Source organism: Panthera leo, chromosome A2 (genome assembly GCF_018350215.1).
Source record: "Panthera leo isolate Ple1 chromosome A2, P.leo_Ple1_pat1.1, whole genome shotgun sequence".
In the NCBI taxonomy this organism is placed as follows: Eukaryota; Metazoa; Chordata; class Mammalia; order Carnivora; family Felidae; genus Panthera; species Panthera leo.
Genome location: NC_056680.1, coordinates 148,527,944 through 148,544,087, shown reverse-complemented (window position 1 = coordinate 148,544,087; position 16,144 = coordinate 148,527,944). Strand labels below are relative to the sequence as shown.

The 16,144-nt window shown below is 38.9% G+C and overlaps 1 protein-coding gene across 3 annotated transcripts in view; it reads right to left on the bottom strand.

Moving 5' to 3' along the window:
- Positions 1–8,843: 8,843 nt before the first annotated feature.
- The window catches only part of LRGUK (leucine rich repeats and guanylate kinase domain containing), a 108,754-nt gene continuing 101,453 nt past the window's right edge, over positions 8,844–16,144 (bottom strand). For all 3 annotated transcript variants that reach the window (XM_042925169.1, XM_042925164.1, XM_042925177.1), the window contains 2 exons: positions 12,965–13,116; positions 8,844–9,142 (listed from right to left, as the gene is read on the bottom strand). In XM_042925169.1, coding sequence (XP_042781103.1) covers positions 8,997–9,142; positions 12,965–13,116 — 298 coding nt within the window. In that variant the 3' untranslated portion in view covers positions 8,844–8,996. The remainder of the gene's footprint in view (positions 9,143–12,964; positions 13,117–16,144) is intronic.

The following is a 16,144-nucleotide window of genomic DNA, read 5'->3' as shown; positions in this document are numbered from 1 at the left end:
ATATGGGACAATGTATACATTTCTGGGCCTTTCCATCATCACAGAAATGCTTTTAGAAAACAGAATTTATGATAATTAATGGGGACCAAATAGTTAATATTTAATAGACATAGCTCTCACAAGAATATAAAACACTAACATCTCAGGATAAAAATGTAACAAAGGCATGAACAATAATTCATAACAAGGAAATACTAACCAAAAATAAGCATACGAAAAATATTAAACATAATCCAAATAACAAATCATTTGGCAATTATCCAATGAGTAGTGATAAAAAATTATAACACACTTTATACTAATTAGAGTGTGGTAAAACAGTCACTTGTAAATGGATGAAGGCAAATAAAAACTTTTGAGAAAATCATTCCAGAAAGCACCCCCCCCCCCCCCCCATACTCCTCAGTCATTCTAGAAATTATCACTCTAGGAGCAGTGGTTCTGAAATCTGGCTCCACCTTAGAACCACTCTGGGGACTAAAAAAAAAAAAAAAAAAAAAAAAAAAAAATACAATGCCTGAGCTTCCATACCCACAAATCCCTATTTAAATGACTTGAGATGGAGCCTGGGCATGAGAGGTTTTCAAGCTTATGGCAAGTAAGCAGACCATGGTGTAGAGTTATAGAGATATAGAGTTATATAGAGATATAACCTCAGGGTCTGGGATGTAATAAAAATCTCATTTGAGTGCGAGGCACTTATGCCCACTGTTTGGTTTCCCATTATGAGCTGTACCAGGTAGCCTGTCCATGGAGTCTCTAGTATCCCCATGTGGTGGGAGCTCATCAGGAAAAAAAGACTGTGTGAATGTCAAGGCAGAGAAGGCCTGAGACAGTCCTCTAGCCCCGGAATGACACAAGGAAGAAGCTGGTTTATTACGTGCTTTCATGAACACAACAAAGTTACATAAAAAAAAGATGGCTGACATACCTGGAGCGGCCAGAATGAAGGGTTTCAGCAGGAGATACAGGCGTGGACGCTGGAGAGCAGGTAACAACCAAGGCTTTCATATTAATGCAGGAAACAGATGCCTCCTCCCATGTCTTGAAACTCTGTAACGTCTGGAAGTGGGATGCAATCCCAGGTTAAAAAAATAAATAAAGGGGCGCCTGGGTGGCTCAGTCAGTTAAGCGACAGACTTCAGCTCATTATCTCATAGTTCGTGGGTTCAAGCCCCACGTCAGGCTCCGTGCTGATGGCTCAGAGCCTGGAGCCTACTTCAGATTCTGTGTCTCCCTCTCTCTCTGCCCCTCCCCTGCTCATGCTCTCTCTCTGTCTCAAAAATAAATGAAAAAACATTAAAGAAAAATTTAAAATGTTTTAAAATAAATAAATTTTAAAGAAGCAAAAGAGGAGAAATGGAAGTGATTGATAGTGTTCTGATCTGACTGAGAATAAAATAAAATTTCTTTCGCTTTGGATGTGGGCTTAAAATGAAAAGTTTATGGTCTGAGATATTCTTACTCAGTACACATTATCTAGTTTACTCATCACAAGAATCCCAAACAGGCGCTCCTGCTTTAAGATGATAATGGTTTGATTCAGATAGAAAATAACTTACATTTCTAACACTTTTTGCTTTATATACTTTGATGTTATGTGATTCAGTTCATAAGGACTCCTGACTGTTATATTGTAGTAATGGGATGCACCTGGTTTAATGTAAAGGGTGTTTTATGTATCATTTAATGATTTTTATCCTGACTTCTTACTTTGATTATAATATATATATTCTGATTATTTTTTTATTTGTGGGATGTTACTTTTGATGCTTCTATAAGCATTTCTTTTATGTACCACTAATTTTTTTTTTTTTTATAGTCAGCAGATAATCCAGGAAGGGAAGGAGGGAGGGAAGGAAGCGACAGAAACCCAATCACTGTAGGTTTTTTTTTTTTAAACATCTCAGTAGGAGTAGAAAAAAAACTAAAAGGAAATAAATGGTTTGAATAATTAATATCATTAAATTATTAAATCATTAAATCAATAAATGGTTTGAATAATTAATATCATTAAATTAATACATTTCTCATTTTTTATACTCTAAAAAGAAAACTTCTTTCCTATACTTCTTCATGGTAAAATTCATAGTAAACCAGGAATTAAATGAGGAATTAAATGAAACATTTTTTCCAAAAAAGTTTATCTGCCAAAAATCTAAAGCAAATCTTATACTTAATTGTGAAGCATTAGAAATATACATATTTTAAAACCAGAAGTGAGATTAGAATGCTCACTATCAATGTCTTGTATTCAACATTGTATTGAAGATCCTCTCCAGTGCAGTTTTTTAGAAGAAAAAAGAAAAAGGAAGAAGAGGATTATAATAGGAATAGAAAGAAAAGGGGGACAAACGTCATTTTTGATGATGCTATGTGGATGGAAATCCTAAAATAATCTACAAAAGTGTTGTTAGAATAAATACCCATGATTTCTATACACCGTTCACAGAAAATATAATCAAAGGATATTCGAATTACAATAACCAGAAAAAAAAAAGGTACCTAGGAATAAATCTCAATCTCACTAAAGATACATGTGTCCTTTAAAGAGAAAATGATACAACTTAAAGAAATTAAAGAAAACCTACACAAATGGAGCATGTTTATAGACAGAGATATCCAATATCATAAAGAAGACAAGCTTCCTCAAATTTATGAATGAAGTGTAATCAACTCCAAGCCAGGGCATTTGCAGACTTTGAAAAACAAATTCTATAATTACTTGGAAAAGCAAAATGCGAAGAACAGTCAAGATAATTTTAAAGAATATGAATATTCTTATTGTCCTACCATGTTGTAAGCCTTATTACAAATACATAGTAAATACAAGAGTAAGTTAGAGCAGAGAGCCCAAAAAGAGACCCAAGCATTTATGAAAACAATATATGAAAGAAATGGTTTTACAGATTAGAGAGAAAAAGGGATGGGACAACTGGGAAAAAAAAATTCAATCCTACCTCATATCATACACAAAAATCCACTCCATGGAAAGTATAGACCTAAATAGGAAAAGCAAAATTAAAACAAAAAGAATTTAGAAGAATATCTGGGAGATTATGACTATGGGATTGGGAAGGAATCCATAAGATATAAAAATTAAACATGCAAGCCATATAGAAAAACACTGACAAATTCAACCATATTAAAAACCTTTATTCATTAAAAGATACTATTTTAAAATGAAAAGACAAGACATAGCTTTGGAGAAAGACACCTGTAATACACATAGTTAACAAAGAATGAATAACCAGAATTCTGAAATAAATAAATCTTGCAAATTGATAAGAAAAATATAGTAATCCAATATAAAACAGGCAAAACATAAATAGGCAATTCACAGAAGAGGAGCCATATGGGGCCACTAAACTTACAAAAAAATGTTCAACTTCATTGGTAATTGGAGAAATTCAAATTATATACAAAAATGAGTTGACATTAACAGTCAATGGACTAGCAATAAAAAGACTGTAAGTTCCACTTACTAGTGAAGATGCAGGAAAATAGGAACTCTCTTAGATGTTGGGAAAGGTGCATTAGAGTAACCAACATGGGAGTATCTGGTAAAGTTAAAGATTTGCATGCCATCATTCAGCAACTCACCTCCTAGACAAGAATGTTTTTAGCAGCATCTTTTGTAATACGGGGGAAAAAAAAAGAAAAGGAAGCAAATTTAGCATTAACAGGGAAATGGATAAACTGGTGTAGTCTTACAGTGGGATATTATACAACAGTCAGAAAAAAATTAAAACTAAAACAATACAATCTACATGGATTAATTCCACACATATAACGTTGAGTAAAAAGTTAATTGCTGAATATATACAGTATAATATGAAGTGTAAAATCTTAGTGAACAAAAGTATATATTGTTCAGGATAGATACATATGTACAAAAGTCTTTATCAAGTTGAGGAAGGCCTCCTCGATTTCTAGATTTTTACCATAAGAAGGTGCTAGACTTCGTGAAATTTGATTTTTCTCATTTAGCCTCTTATTACAGTGGATTCCATTCGTTGCTTTCAACTACTGAACCAAGCTTGCATTCTTGGGATAAACCCCACTTGGTCACGGTGTATAATTCCTTTTATGAATTGCTGAATTTTATTTGCTAATATTTTGTTAAGGATTTTTTCATCTATATTCATGAATGTTAGTCTGTGGTTTTCTTTCTTTGTACTGCCTGTCTGATTTGGTACCAGGGTAATAATAGCCTCATAAGATAAGTTGGAAGCCTCCCTTCCTTTTCTTTTTTCTAGAAAAGACTGCAAAGAATTTGCATGAATTCTTCTGTAAATATTTGGTGGAATTCTCCAACGAAACCCATCTCCAATGAAGCCTGGAGATTTCTCTTTCAAAATTTAATTATAATTCCTCAATTTAGATTAATTCTTCAATTTCTTTAATGTATTTTTAGGGTTATTCAAATAATCTATCTCCTAGTGTGTGAGCTGTGGTTTGAGGAATTGGTCTGTTTCATTTAAGTTGTCAAATTTATGTTTGTAGAGTTGTTTGTAGTATTATCCTTTTGATGTCTGCAAAGTCTGTGGTTTCATCCCATTTTACTTCCAATGTTGGTAATCGTGTGTGTGTGTGTGTGTTTTGTCAGTTTGACAAGAGTGGGGCTGTCAATTTTACTAATCTTTTCAAAGAACCACCTTTTTATTTTACTAATTTTCCTCTATTGTTTTCTGCTTTCATTTTCAATTATTTCTGCTCTTATCTTCGTTATTTTCTCCTGCTTACTTTGGGTTTATTTTGCTCTTTTTCTAGATTCTTGAGGTAGGATATTCTTGATTTGAAAATCTTCCTCTTTTCTAATGTATGCATTCAGTGTCATCAATTTCCCTTTCAGCACTGTCTTAGCTGCATCCCACACATCTTGATATGGTGTATTTTCATTTAGTTTGAGGCAGTTTTAAATTTCCTTGAGAGGTTCTCATAGACCCACGGGTTAAAAAGGAGTATGCTGTTTAGTTTCCAGATGTGGGAGATTTTTCTGTTATCTTTCTCTTACTCTAGTTTGATTCTATTGTGATCAGAGAACATACGTTGTAGGATTTCAATTCTTTAAGTTTGTTAAGATTTCTCTCATTGTTAGGTAATAGACCTCTCTGTCTCTGGTAGAAATCTTTGCTCTGAAGCCTACTTTATGGGATACTAATATCACCACTCCTGCTTCCTTCTGATTAATACTTGCATGATATACACAAACATCCTTTTACTTTTGACTGACTTACCTTGTTAAGTTTCAAGTGAGTTTTTTGTATAGCATATAATGGGGTGATGTTTTTTTTAAATCTATTCTGTCAATCTCTACCTTTAACTGGTTTATTTAGACCATTTACTCTAAAGTTAATTGTTATTATATAAGGGCTTAAGGCTGCTTTTGGTTTTTTGTTTTTGGTTCTCTATTTTCTTTTTCCCACCTTTGTGTTACTAAAATGTCTTAAATTCCATTTTATTTATCTATGGTGCTTCTTGAATGTAACTCACAAAGTAGCTTTATTAGGTAAGTATTAAGTATTACATTATTCATATGACTTACACAGTCTATCAGTGTTAACATTTTAAGAGTTCTAGAGAAATGTAGAATGCTTACCTCCATAGGTCCCTTTACTCCTGTTTATAGTTGCCTTAAATTACACATAACTTCTACATATACTGGGAACCACATCAGATGTTATCATTTTTCCTCAATCATCAAACCTAATTTAGAATACTCAAGATGAGAAGAAACTTCTATTGCATCTATCCTTATTTTTACTCTTTCTATTGTTCCTTTTTCCTTCCTGGTGTTCCAACTTTCCTTTTATCATTTTCATTGTTTCAAGAATTTTCTTTAGCTTTTCTTTTAGGATAGGTCTGCTGGCAACATAGTCTCTTCATTTTTCTTCACCTGAGAATGTCTTGATTTCTCTTTCATTCCTAAAGGACATTTTCACTAAATATAGAATTTTAGATTGATGGGTTTTTCCCTTTTAGCACTAGCAAATGTTGATCCACTTCCATGGTTTCTGGTGGTACTGTGATTTCTAATGAGAAATCCACTATTATTTGACTTGTTATTTCCCTATAAGTAAGATATGTTTTCTCTCTCATTGCTTTAAGATATTTTCCTTTGTCCTTAGTTTTCAAAAGTTTTATTATGATGTGCCTTGTTGCAAATTTATTTGGGTTTATCCTGTCTGGGTTTCATCATCTTCTAGAATTTGTAGATTTTTAGGTCTTGCCAAATTTGGGGAATTTTCAGTCATTATTTGTTTGAATACTTTTTTAGCCCCATACTCTTTTTTGCTCCTGGATCTCTAATGACATAAACATTAGATCTTTTCATGTAGTCCTACAGGTCCCTGGGGTTCATTGTATCTTTTAGTCTATTTTCTTCCTGTTGTGCAGATCAGGTAACTTCAATTGCTCTGTCTTCAAGTTCACTGAATGTTTTCCACCTCCATCCTTTCAATTTTACTGTTGAGTCCATCCAGTGAGTTACTGTGTTGTTCAGGTATAAAATTTCCATTTGGTTCTTCTTTATACCTTCCATTTATTTGTTAAGATTTTCTATTTCTTTGCTGAAATAGTCTTTTTCATTTTTTCCAATGTTTATAAGTGCTTCCTTCTTGAAGCAGTTACATGGTAGCTGCTTGAAAATCCACCAGATCATTCCAGCGTCTGTTTCACCTTGGCATTCACATATGTTGATTCTATTTTCTCATTCAGGTTGAAGTTTTCTTGACTCTTGGACATTTGGGACAGTATGTTATGAGAGTCTGGATCCTATTTAAATCTGTCTCAGCAGACCTTCTCTGACACCATGACTCATTCCTGCCAAGTGGACGTGGAAGTCTAAACTCTCTACTTGGCCTCTCTTGACACTTAGGGTGGAAAAGGGGGAATTATGCCTTATTGATACTGGGGGGCGGGGGTAGAAGTTTAGGGTCCCCACTAGGCCTCCAGTGACACCACCTTGGCTTAGAGGAGGTGGGCACTCTTTACTGTTCTCCACATAGCCTCCTCCACTGATGGTGCAAGAAGACAGATCAGTGGTAAAAGTCCTGGATATCCACAGGAGCTTCTCTGATACTATCCTCCTGGGAAGGGAAAGAAGTGCCTCATTACTATAATGTAGGGAATGGAAGTCCAGGTCCCTATATGACCTTCAATGACACTGTGGGAGGTGGCTCTCACTAATATTGGGTAGTCATGCAAGGGCTGGCTGTCCAAAAGAACTTCTCTGACATTATCACAGCAGGGAGGAGAGGAGCCTCATTATAGCCAGAGAAGCCTTTGCTTACAGGGTAGGGAGTAAGGGTGGGGCCACAGTTTTATCCAGGGTGTTAGACTAAAGTAGGCAGTTACTGTCTAAAAGTTTTCTGTCTTGCTAGGCTGCCTGTGTCCTAGTCCTTTAGCTAGAGAGAGGGAGCTTTTTGCTGGAGCTTTTGTTGTCTTTACCATTAATGTTTTGGGATTGTAGCTTCTCCAGCACCCAGTTCAGGATATTTGAGCTTAAAAAAAAAAAGAAAAAGAAAAAAAGAAAAGAAAAAGAAACCCAAGGAACTCACCACTGTGTGTTACTCAGGCCCCAGGCTCCGCAGCTCATCTGCCTTCTTCCATCCACCTCTCCATCTCCTAATGTTTGTTTTAGATACAATTTCTAGGATTTGACTGTACTTTGTGGAAGAAATAGGGACAAGTACATCTCCTCCATGTTGTCTGAAATTGGAACTATTATTTTTATATCTTCTGGTATGTCTAAAATATTTCATAATAACTTTTTAAAAGATTAGATGATCCTGGTGAACATTAAAATATCCCACTCTCTCCCTCCTTACTTCTTCAGAGAGGATTGACTCCCTTTTCCTGCTCAGCCTGTCCTTTTCTTCACGTTCTGCCCTTCCCTCCCACCCCACTCCTGTCCCTTCCCACCAAGCCAGAAAAGAACTTCAAGCGGCTTCTGTTGAGACTGCTTAGGGCTAGGTGGAAGACAGACGCCAACAGCAAATCATGTCACATCCAAATGTGATAATGGGAGAAAGGGTTATTAAAGGGGGTTTTGATATTTTTAAAAGGGAAGTCATTAGAGGGTTTTTGGTATTTTAAGTATGTAACAAATAGTATAGTACTATATGAAAGCTCCTGTTCCCGTGAATCATCATGTACAGAGGATTCAGAGAGGAGACAATATACCAATCCAAAGATGTGTTTCAATGTTTTACGAACCAGGATAATCTTACTGGCACATATCAGCTGAATACTAGCCTTATCTATAAGTACCCAGTGTTTTGTTGTTGTTGTTGTTTTTCTTTTTTTTTCTTTCTTTCTTTTTGCTGCAAACAGTAGGTAGTGAAACTATACAGATGATGAAAATTGTTTAGAAATATGTCTAATGACGAGAAGCACATAATCAGAGTCAGGAAAGGGTGAACTAAAATAAATATATGATAGTTCTTATTCCTTCATATTGCTAAAGCAAGTCAAGAACCATGAACCATGAAAAAGACATGAATTAATTCCCTTTGAGAGATGCAGTCGATATCCTATTGGTCACAAGTTAAATGGCACTCTACAACACTTTCATAATCAGAAGAACAAAATATTTCAATCCCCCTAGAGTATACACTAATGTTCTAAATGGGCGCATTGAAATTTCAAAAGCAGAATCCCAGTTGGATATATCCAAAAATCACTATGTACATAGCAATGCAGAGATCTTGGGAGATTTTGCCACCTGATGTTTCAGAGCAGGAAGCAGCTGGAGAAATCATTAACAGCTTAGGAGAAAAACTGAAATTACATTTCTAAAAGCTAAGAATAAATAATTTACATGAAAAAAAAGACACTAGTCAGAGAATCACAAAAGAAATTGATTGAGAGAATTAAGGCATACAGAACATTCTTTTGTAGGTAATTGGTTGAGTGGGAAACAGGATCCATGGCCAGGTAAGACAAAGGGATTGGACATGATCAGAACAAGTTTTACGTGTTAAGATCAAATGTCAACCACTGGTCCACTTGCAGCCCTGAGGGATTGGAGGGAGGATGAGTTTGGTGTTGAGACCTGGTTGACTGACAACTGAGGTCATCATGTGTCTTCTGTGTTCGACAGACGCTTTTTCATGTGGAAATGACTGTTTATGTAGCACTGTAAAACATTAAGAAAAAAAGACAGTACATGTAGTTAACCTCTTGGTACACTAAACAAAAGAAAATAAACATTGCAATGTTGTAAGCACCACAATATTGTTTAGAGTTAATTCAAAACAAACTACAGGGAACAAATGATATCCAAGCAATAAAAAATCAGAGTTTTAACATATACCCTGTGCATGGTTAGATGAGACTGAGGTTGTGTAGACTTGCCCAATGATCAGAAGGTTGCCAAAGCAAGTAATTCCTATGCTACTCTTGTATCCTGCTCATACCCTCTGTAACACTGCCTGGCATCATATTCTTTTACAATCATTCTTAACCAGACTTGGCACAGACATACAAATGCAGACATGCACCTATATACCCTGAAGTCCTTCCTAGTAAAATCTCATATACTGTGCTCTAAGGTTGGTCTGTTCACCAAGGATGAAGACACCAAGGATGGGCCACGGAGCTAGGTTCCACTGGAGACTGTGGGAAGCAAGAGGACTTTGGAAGATAGAGACTGAAGGTTGAGCATGGTGGCTGCTGGCCGAGGAAGCTGAATTTTCACTGGGGAGAAGCAGCATAGTGGGGATTGAGAAAGTGAAACACGGTATTCTACAGAGTGAGAAAAATGGTGTGATCTATACCAAAAGATCAAGAAGACTATCTATGGGGCATATGGAAGCAATCTGAATCACTGAAGGGAAATGGGCCTTTTTAAGGTATATTCACAGCAAGAATGTCATGCTCTCTGAGATATTATGTTAGCAGAGGACCAAAAAAAAAAAAAAAAAAAAAACAAAAAACCGGAAACCTCCCTCCTTGTTTGCTGTTTCTTCTTCTTCCCCACATACCGCCGCCCCCTCTCCGCCTACGTGGAGGTATTTTTTTAAACTGGAAAGGGTGACAAAAACATCTTAAGAGAAGAAAGGCCCTGAAGAAGAAAGAAGACAGTAGAAGAAGCCTCCTTTCTAAATCAGTTCACATTTCTACACGCAGGTAAGTTGTATCCCACGGTGCTGAAATAACTCCAGAAGTGCTTTTGGAGTGTTTGGTCTCAAAGAATGCAGGAATAGTGAGAAAAGTACTGGAGACAAATAACATTGCCATTTTTAAAATGGGAAGGAACCAGGATTTATAAACCAGTACACTTGACTTTAAACCTTAAGCATAACCTCAAGTTTATGCAAGAAATGGTTGGTGCATTTAGAAAATACCAGAGTGAGTAGTAAGTGCTGGAAGGGATTTGCAAAAAAAAAAATTATTTCAAATTAACTTAATTTCCCTTTTACTTGGGCAGGGGTCAATATATTTATAGCCCACAGGTCTGCAGTATGTTTTAGCAAATAAAGTTATTGGAACCCAGCCCATGACCATTAGTTTGGTCCATACTGTCCATGGCTGCTCTCACAACACAACGGGAGGGTTTAGTGCTTGCAGAAAAGTCTGATCCTTTACAGAAAACTTGCTGACCTCTGAGTTAGAAAACACCACTGAGATAGTCTGTCTTAATTTCTGCAAGGCATATATCAAAGTTTCTCACATAAAGACACTAGAGAGATATGATTAGGAATCACATGCCAAGTAGAATTGAGTCTCCAGACACTTGTCACAGGGCACTACCCTTGGCCAAGTCCTGGATCCTATTGTTGACAGAGACTATGACAAAGGCATAGAGAGCAAACATGCTGGTTTTACAGAAACCCATGAAGTAATAAATATGGAAGATGAATCAATATCCAAAATGATCTAATTAAACTAAAATGTGGGACTGAGACCAAGATTATAAAAAGATGAAAATAGAAGTTGCATCCACGTAAGAAAAAAATAGATTAGATAGATAGATTGATTAGATGATGGAAACCTGGTTTGGCAGTTTGTGTGGAAAAGATATGAGAGCTTAAGTGACCCAGAACCAGTCGTGTGATGTATTGCTAAGAAGACCACCCCAGAGAGACAATGGCAAGATGGCAGGCTGGGAAGCTCCAGGCCCTTGTTCCCCCGTGCAAACACTGACCGACAAGACGAACGAAAACAACCCTGTAGGAGCTTTGGAAATCAGTGGAAGAGCCATAGCAAGCAAGTGAATGCCCAATCAAGAAAAAAGCCGCATTAAGAGCAGGAGGGGGGCACCTAGGTGGCTTATTCGGTTAAGTGTCTGACTCTTACTTTCAGCTCAGGTCATGATCTCAAGTTTTGTGGGATTCTGCTCCGACTTGGGTTCCGTGTTGACACCACAGAGCCTGCTTGGGATTCTCTCTCTCCCCCTCTCTTTCTCTCTGCCTGCCCCCACCAACACACACACACACACACACACACACACCCCAGTAGGAAATTTCAAGGTTGGTCTGTTTGTTTTAATTCACCTTTGTCCCACCCTCCTCCTGCGAAAAAGAGAGAGTAGACCAATGTTCTGACCTGTCTGGGTCACCTAACTCGGGTTTCAGAGGGCCAAAAGTGGCACAGCTTTTGGCAGATCTCACACAGGTGAAGCTGCAGGAAGCAGTGGGCATGGCTAGTTAAAACCCACAAGGTGGTCGTGGGGAAGACAGACCCACGTACGCCTAGCGTAAGAAATTACTACTTGAAGAATATAATAGAACATCTTCATTAGGCCCAAGAAGAAGCTGGGGTGAGACTCTTAAGGGGTGAGGGAAATTAAGACTTGAAACAGTACCTGTGTACAGCGGAGAATTGGAAAAAAAGTACACACACTGGTCCGGGAAAGGTACATGCCCGGAAAAGGACTGGAAGGACCATAAGCCTTCACACTGGGCTGACCCCGGGCTCAGAACACGCCCTGCTAATTAGTGACGGTCTTCTCTGGCCCTCAGTGCAATGTGCAGAGTTGGAGAGGTGGCTGTTTTTTTCAAATGCTCAGTTTTCAACCGAAGATCACGTGGCACATAAAGAAAGAGGAAAACATGGCCCATTCAAAGGAACAAAAGAAATCTCCAGACACCATCCTGCAGAAAATTACCACAATCTTCTGCTCGTGTGTGTACAACGTTATAATCATAATGCCTGGTATCTAGCACTTGACTTCTTTCTCACACCACATCCAGAGGGCTTTCTTCTGGGCTCAGGCAGAACTTGGCCACCTACCCCGGGCTACAAATGGCGGCCCCGTGCCAGCTTGCAGGTCCTCCAGAATCCCCCAGTGTACTCACGGCCCTATCTGCTGCTCACAGAGTATAGCCTTCTATCCCAACCCTGGGTTACTCTCTCCCTTTTTCACATCCCCTCTAGCCCTTCAGTCTCCTCGCACCGTTCAGGGTCTTTACTCGCTGTCATTCACGAACACTGCTGCTATGCCCACAGACAAAAAGGCAACGCCCATCTTGTTGGTGCCTGGAGATACCCGTTCACATGTGTGTTGAGGAGGAAGGGGCACAGACGGGGTGACGTGGGTAGGCCAGAGCCTTAAAATCTAAAACCATCGGGATTCTGCCAGGTTCCCAGAGCAGGAGATGGGCCGGCAATCTGAAATCTTCCAGGTTTTTCTTCACCTTCGCTGAAAGAGGCCTAAGTCATCAAAGCCCTGCCGCAGAGAGCACAGGCCCCTTGGCCCCAGAAGACCCCTGCGGGCAGTGTATTCTAAGACCATTCTGAGTAGCCTAAGTAAGTGACCCTGGACATATTCCCGACCTTTCTGAACTTTGTTTCTCATCTCTAACAATGGGAGACAAAAACCCAGTCCACCTCAGAGGAGAGATTCTGACTTAAAACACTCATTTAATTAAAAAAATAAAAAGCAGGAAACAATGGGAAATAGATATAATTATAACATTAATATTTATATGAGAACCATACGTAAAATGACTCATACCTTTTAGGGTCTCATCTGCCTCACTTTCGCTTATTCCTGATCCTACGTATGAACAAATGCTGCCCTCTGGAGGCTGAAAAGACATTTCTTTGGACCACGGATAGGCACGAAATAATGTAGAATAGCTCTTGATGATGTGGGACTCCTTGCCACTGAAAAATGAAAAGTGAATGATATCTTTGAGATGAGAAACTACCAAGGGCCATACAATCTATGCCTGTGGCTTCACTGGGTTACCGTTACTGGGTCCTTTCAGTAGTCGGTGCACATCCCTGTCGAGCTAAAATTTTCAGCGGTATCTGTAGTAGGAGGAACTAGATGGCAGAGGACAGAGGAAACACTGCGCGTATCAGCATAAACTTCTCCTACAATCTACAAACATAACCGAACACCTGTTAAGAGCAAGGCATCGTGGTGGATGCTGGGGTGTTCACAAGATGAGCAAGACACAGATACTAATTGCTAGGGCTTCGGAATCAAGTGCAGTTTGTATATGGCGGCTCCTGCTACTTCAAGGATAGAGGAAATGAAAGTGTATTAGGGGGCCTGATCTGGATCACGCAATGGGCACACCCAATGCTAGTTTTGGGGGGCTGTGATTTTGTTGCCCTTTCCGGGATAAGGTTGGGTGGGATTGGGGTGTCTGATGTTCCTGTCTTTGGGCCAGTGCACATCCTGCCACCAGGTTACCCCCCTTTGGGGTTCGCCTGCTTCTTGGCTTCCTCCCAGGGGAGGCAGGTCCATGGAGGGGAGGGGAGGGGCTCAACATGCAGAGCACTGGGACGTAGCTGGGCTTTGCTGCTTTGTTCCCACCAAGATTCAACAGTCTTTCTGCATTTTAAAATTTATCCATTTGTGAATTAGTTTGTCTCCTGTCATTTGTAAACTGTCTTCTCCTCATTGATCTTTGGATGATCTATCTTCCCGTTTGCCATATCAATTTGCGTGAATTCTACAGATTGAATGTTAACGCTTGTGTTATATTTTAAAGAGTTTGCTGTTTCCCTTTTACATTTGTTTTGGACCTAGAGAAACTCGAAATGTTTATAAAGTCAAAATGTACTCATCTTGTCCTCATTTTTTTTCTTATTTCTCCAAAAACATTTCCTTAACATTTTAAGCAACTTACTACAGCTGACCCTTGAACAATGTGAGGGTTAGGGGTGCTGACCCTCAGTGCGGTCGAAAATCCATGCATAACTTTTAACTCCACAAAAACTTAACTACTCACAGCTTACTGTTGACTGGAAACCTTACTGATAACACCAACAGTTGATGAGCACATAATTTGTAGGTCTTACGTATTATGAACTGCATTCTTACTCTTCCAATAAAGGATCGTAGAGTAAAGGTTATTAAGAAAATTATGGGGTGCCCGGGGTGGCTCGGTCGGTTAAACGTCTGGCTTCGGCTCAGGTCATGATCCGTGGTCTGTGAGTTCAAGCCCCACGTCCGGCTCTGTGATGACAGCTCAGAGCCTGAAGCCCGCTTCAAATTCTGTGTCTCCCTCTCTTTCTACCTCTCCCCTGCTCACGTTCTCTCTTAAAAATAAATATTGAAAAAAATTAAAAAGAAGCTAGTAAGAAAGAGAAAACACATTTACAGTGCAGTATACTGTACTGCAAATAATCCATATATAAATGGGCCCATGTAGTTCAAACCTGTGTTGTTCATGGGTCAACTGTATATACATATAATTAAAACTAAGTGATATCATACAGAAGGACTTATAATAAAAAGCGACAATCCAAGCCCTACCTCTCCCGATATCACTTTTACTCTCCTGAGAGCCAACCATTTCTAACCATGTCTGTTTTTAGATATTCTGACAATAATCTTATTGCTAAATGTTACTGACCTCTTTTGACTTACTGGTTTTAAACTTATCTTTGGCAGATACGGATTTCTGCTATGATCGGAAAGGATTCATCCTTTCCCCTATTTTCCCCCCAAATAGCTCTACCACTATTTTCACTTCTCCCGTCTGTCAGAACTACATCTCCATGTACTGAATTTAAAATCTCCATTTTCTTGTTCCATCAACAACAGATGATGCATATTAACTTTCCACCCCACCTCCTCAACTGTCATTAGAGCTCTACGTTTCACTGCCAATGTTAATGAGATGAAGTTTTATATTCATAGTTTTGTATTTTTATGATTTAGCCAAAGAACAATTTAAAATGTTGAGGGGAGCCTGGGTGGCTCAGTCGGTTAAGCTTCAGACTCTTGATTTTGGCTCAGGTCACGAGTTCATGGTTTGTGGGTTCAAGCCCTGAGTTGATCTCCATGCCGAAAGCATAAGACTGCTTGGGATTCTCTCTCTCCCTCTCTCTGCCCCTCCCCAGCTCATGCTCACACACACACAATCTCTTTCTCTCTCTCTCTCTCTCTCTCAAAATAAAATAAACTTAAAAAAAAAACCCTAAAAAATAAATAAAATGTTGAAAACTAGTAGGTAATTATTTACTGCAGAGCCTGGTAGTTGGCCATGATTATGCTTTCTTCTCTGCAGTTCCAATGTGATAACTACTATCTTAGCACAGAAGTACATTTCTAGGATCAAATGTCAAATTCAGGGTGACCTCCACTCATTCACACGTCACATTTAACTTACGTTCACATCTGGTAGTAGCAAAGGCTGACGCAAATTGGGTCTATTCAGGACACAGCTTGTCATTTAATGAGGTTGTCTCTGTCTACCAGGGTGATATTATGATAGTAGCAGAGATCAAAAGTGTAGAAGTGAGTTTTAATGAGGTGTCCCCAGGAGTTCAAGGCCCCCCTTCCTAGGAAACGCAGTCCAATTAGTTGCCTGGGTGTGTCCCTGACCCAGGAGGAAATGTAGTGGGTGACGTAGGCATACTGAGGGACACGTCCAATGTGAGGACACTCATGCTGTCTGTGTTATGTTTGAATGGCAAGCAGAGGCTGTGGCACTTGGGTGGTAGTCCACGGCTGGAATCCAAAATCAGCTTTCCCACCCTGGGCACAGACACCGGCCTTCTGCTTAACCTTTCAAACCACAGCTGGGGCTAGATGGCCCCAACGTTCCCAGGCAGAGACAGTCCAGGACGGAGCAATGTACCTGCAGCCAGAGTTCTGCTTAGAAGTGTTGGGTACTTGTTATCAACAGATAGAAAAGTTGAACTCTTTGTTTGAAGGAGCAGGTCCCTCTTA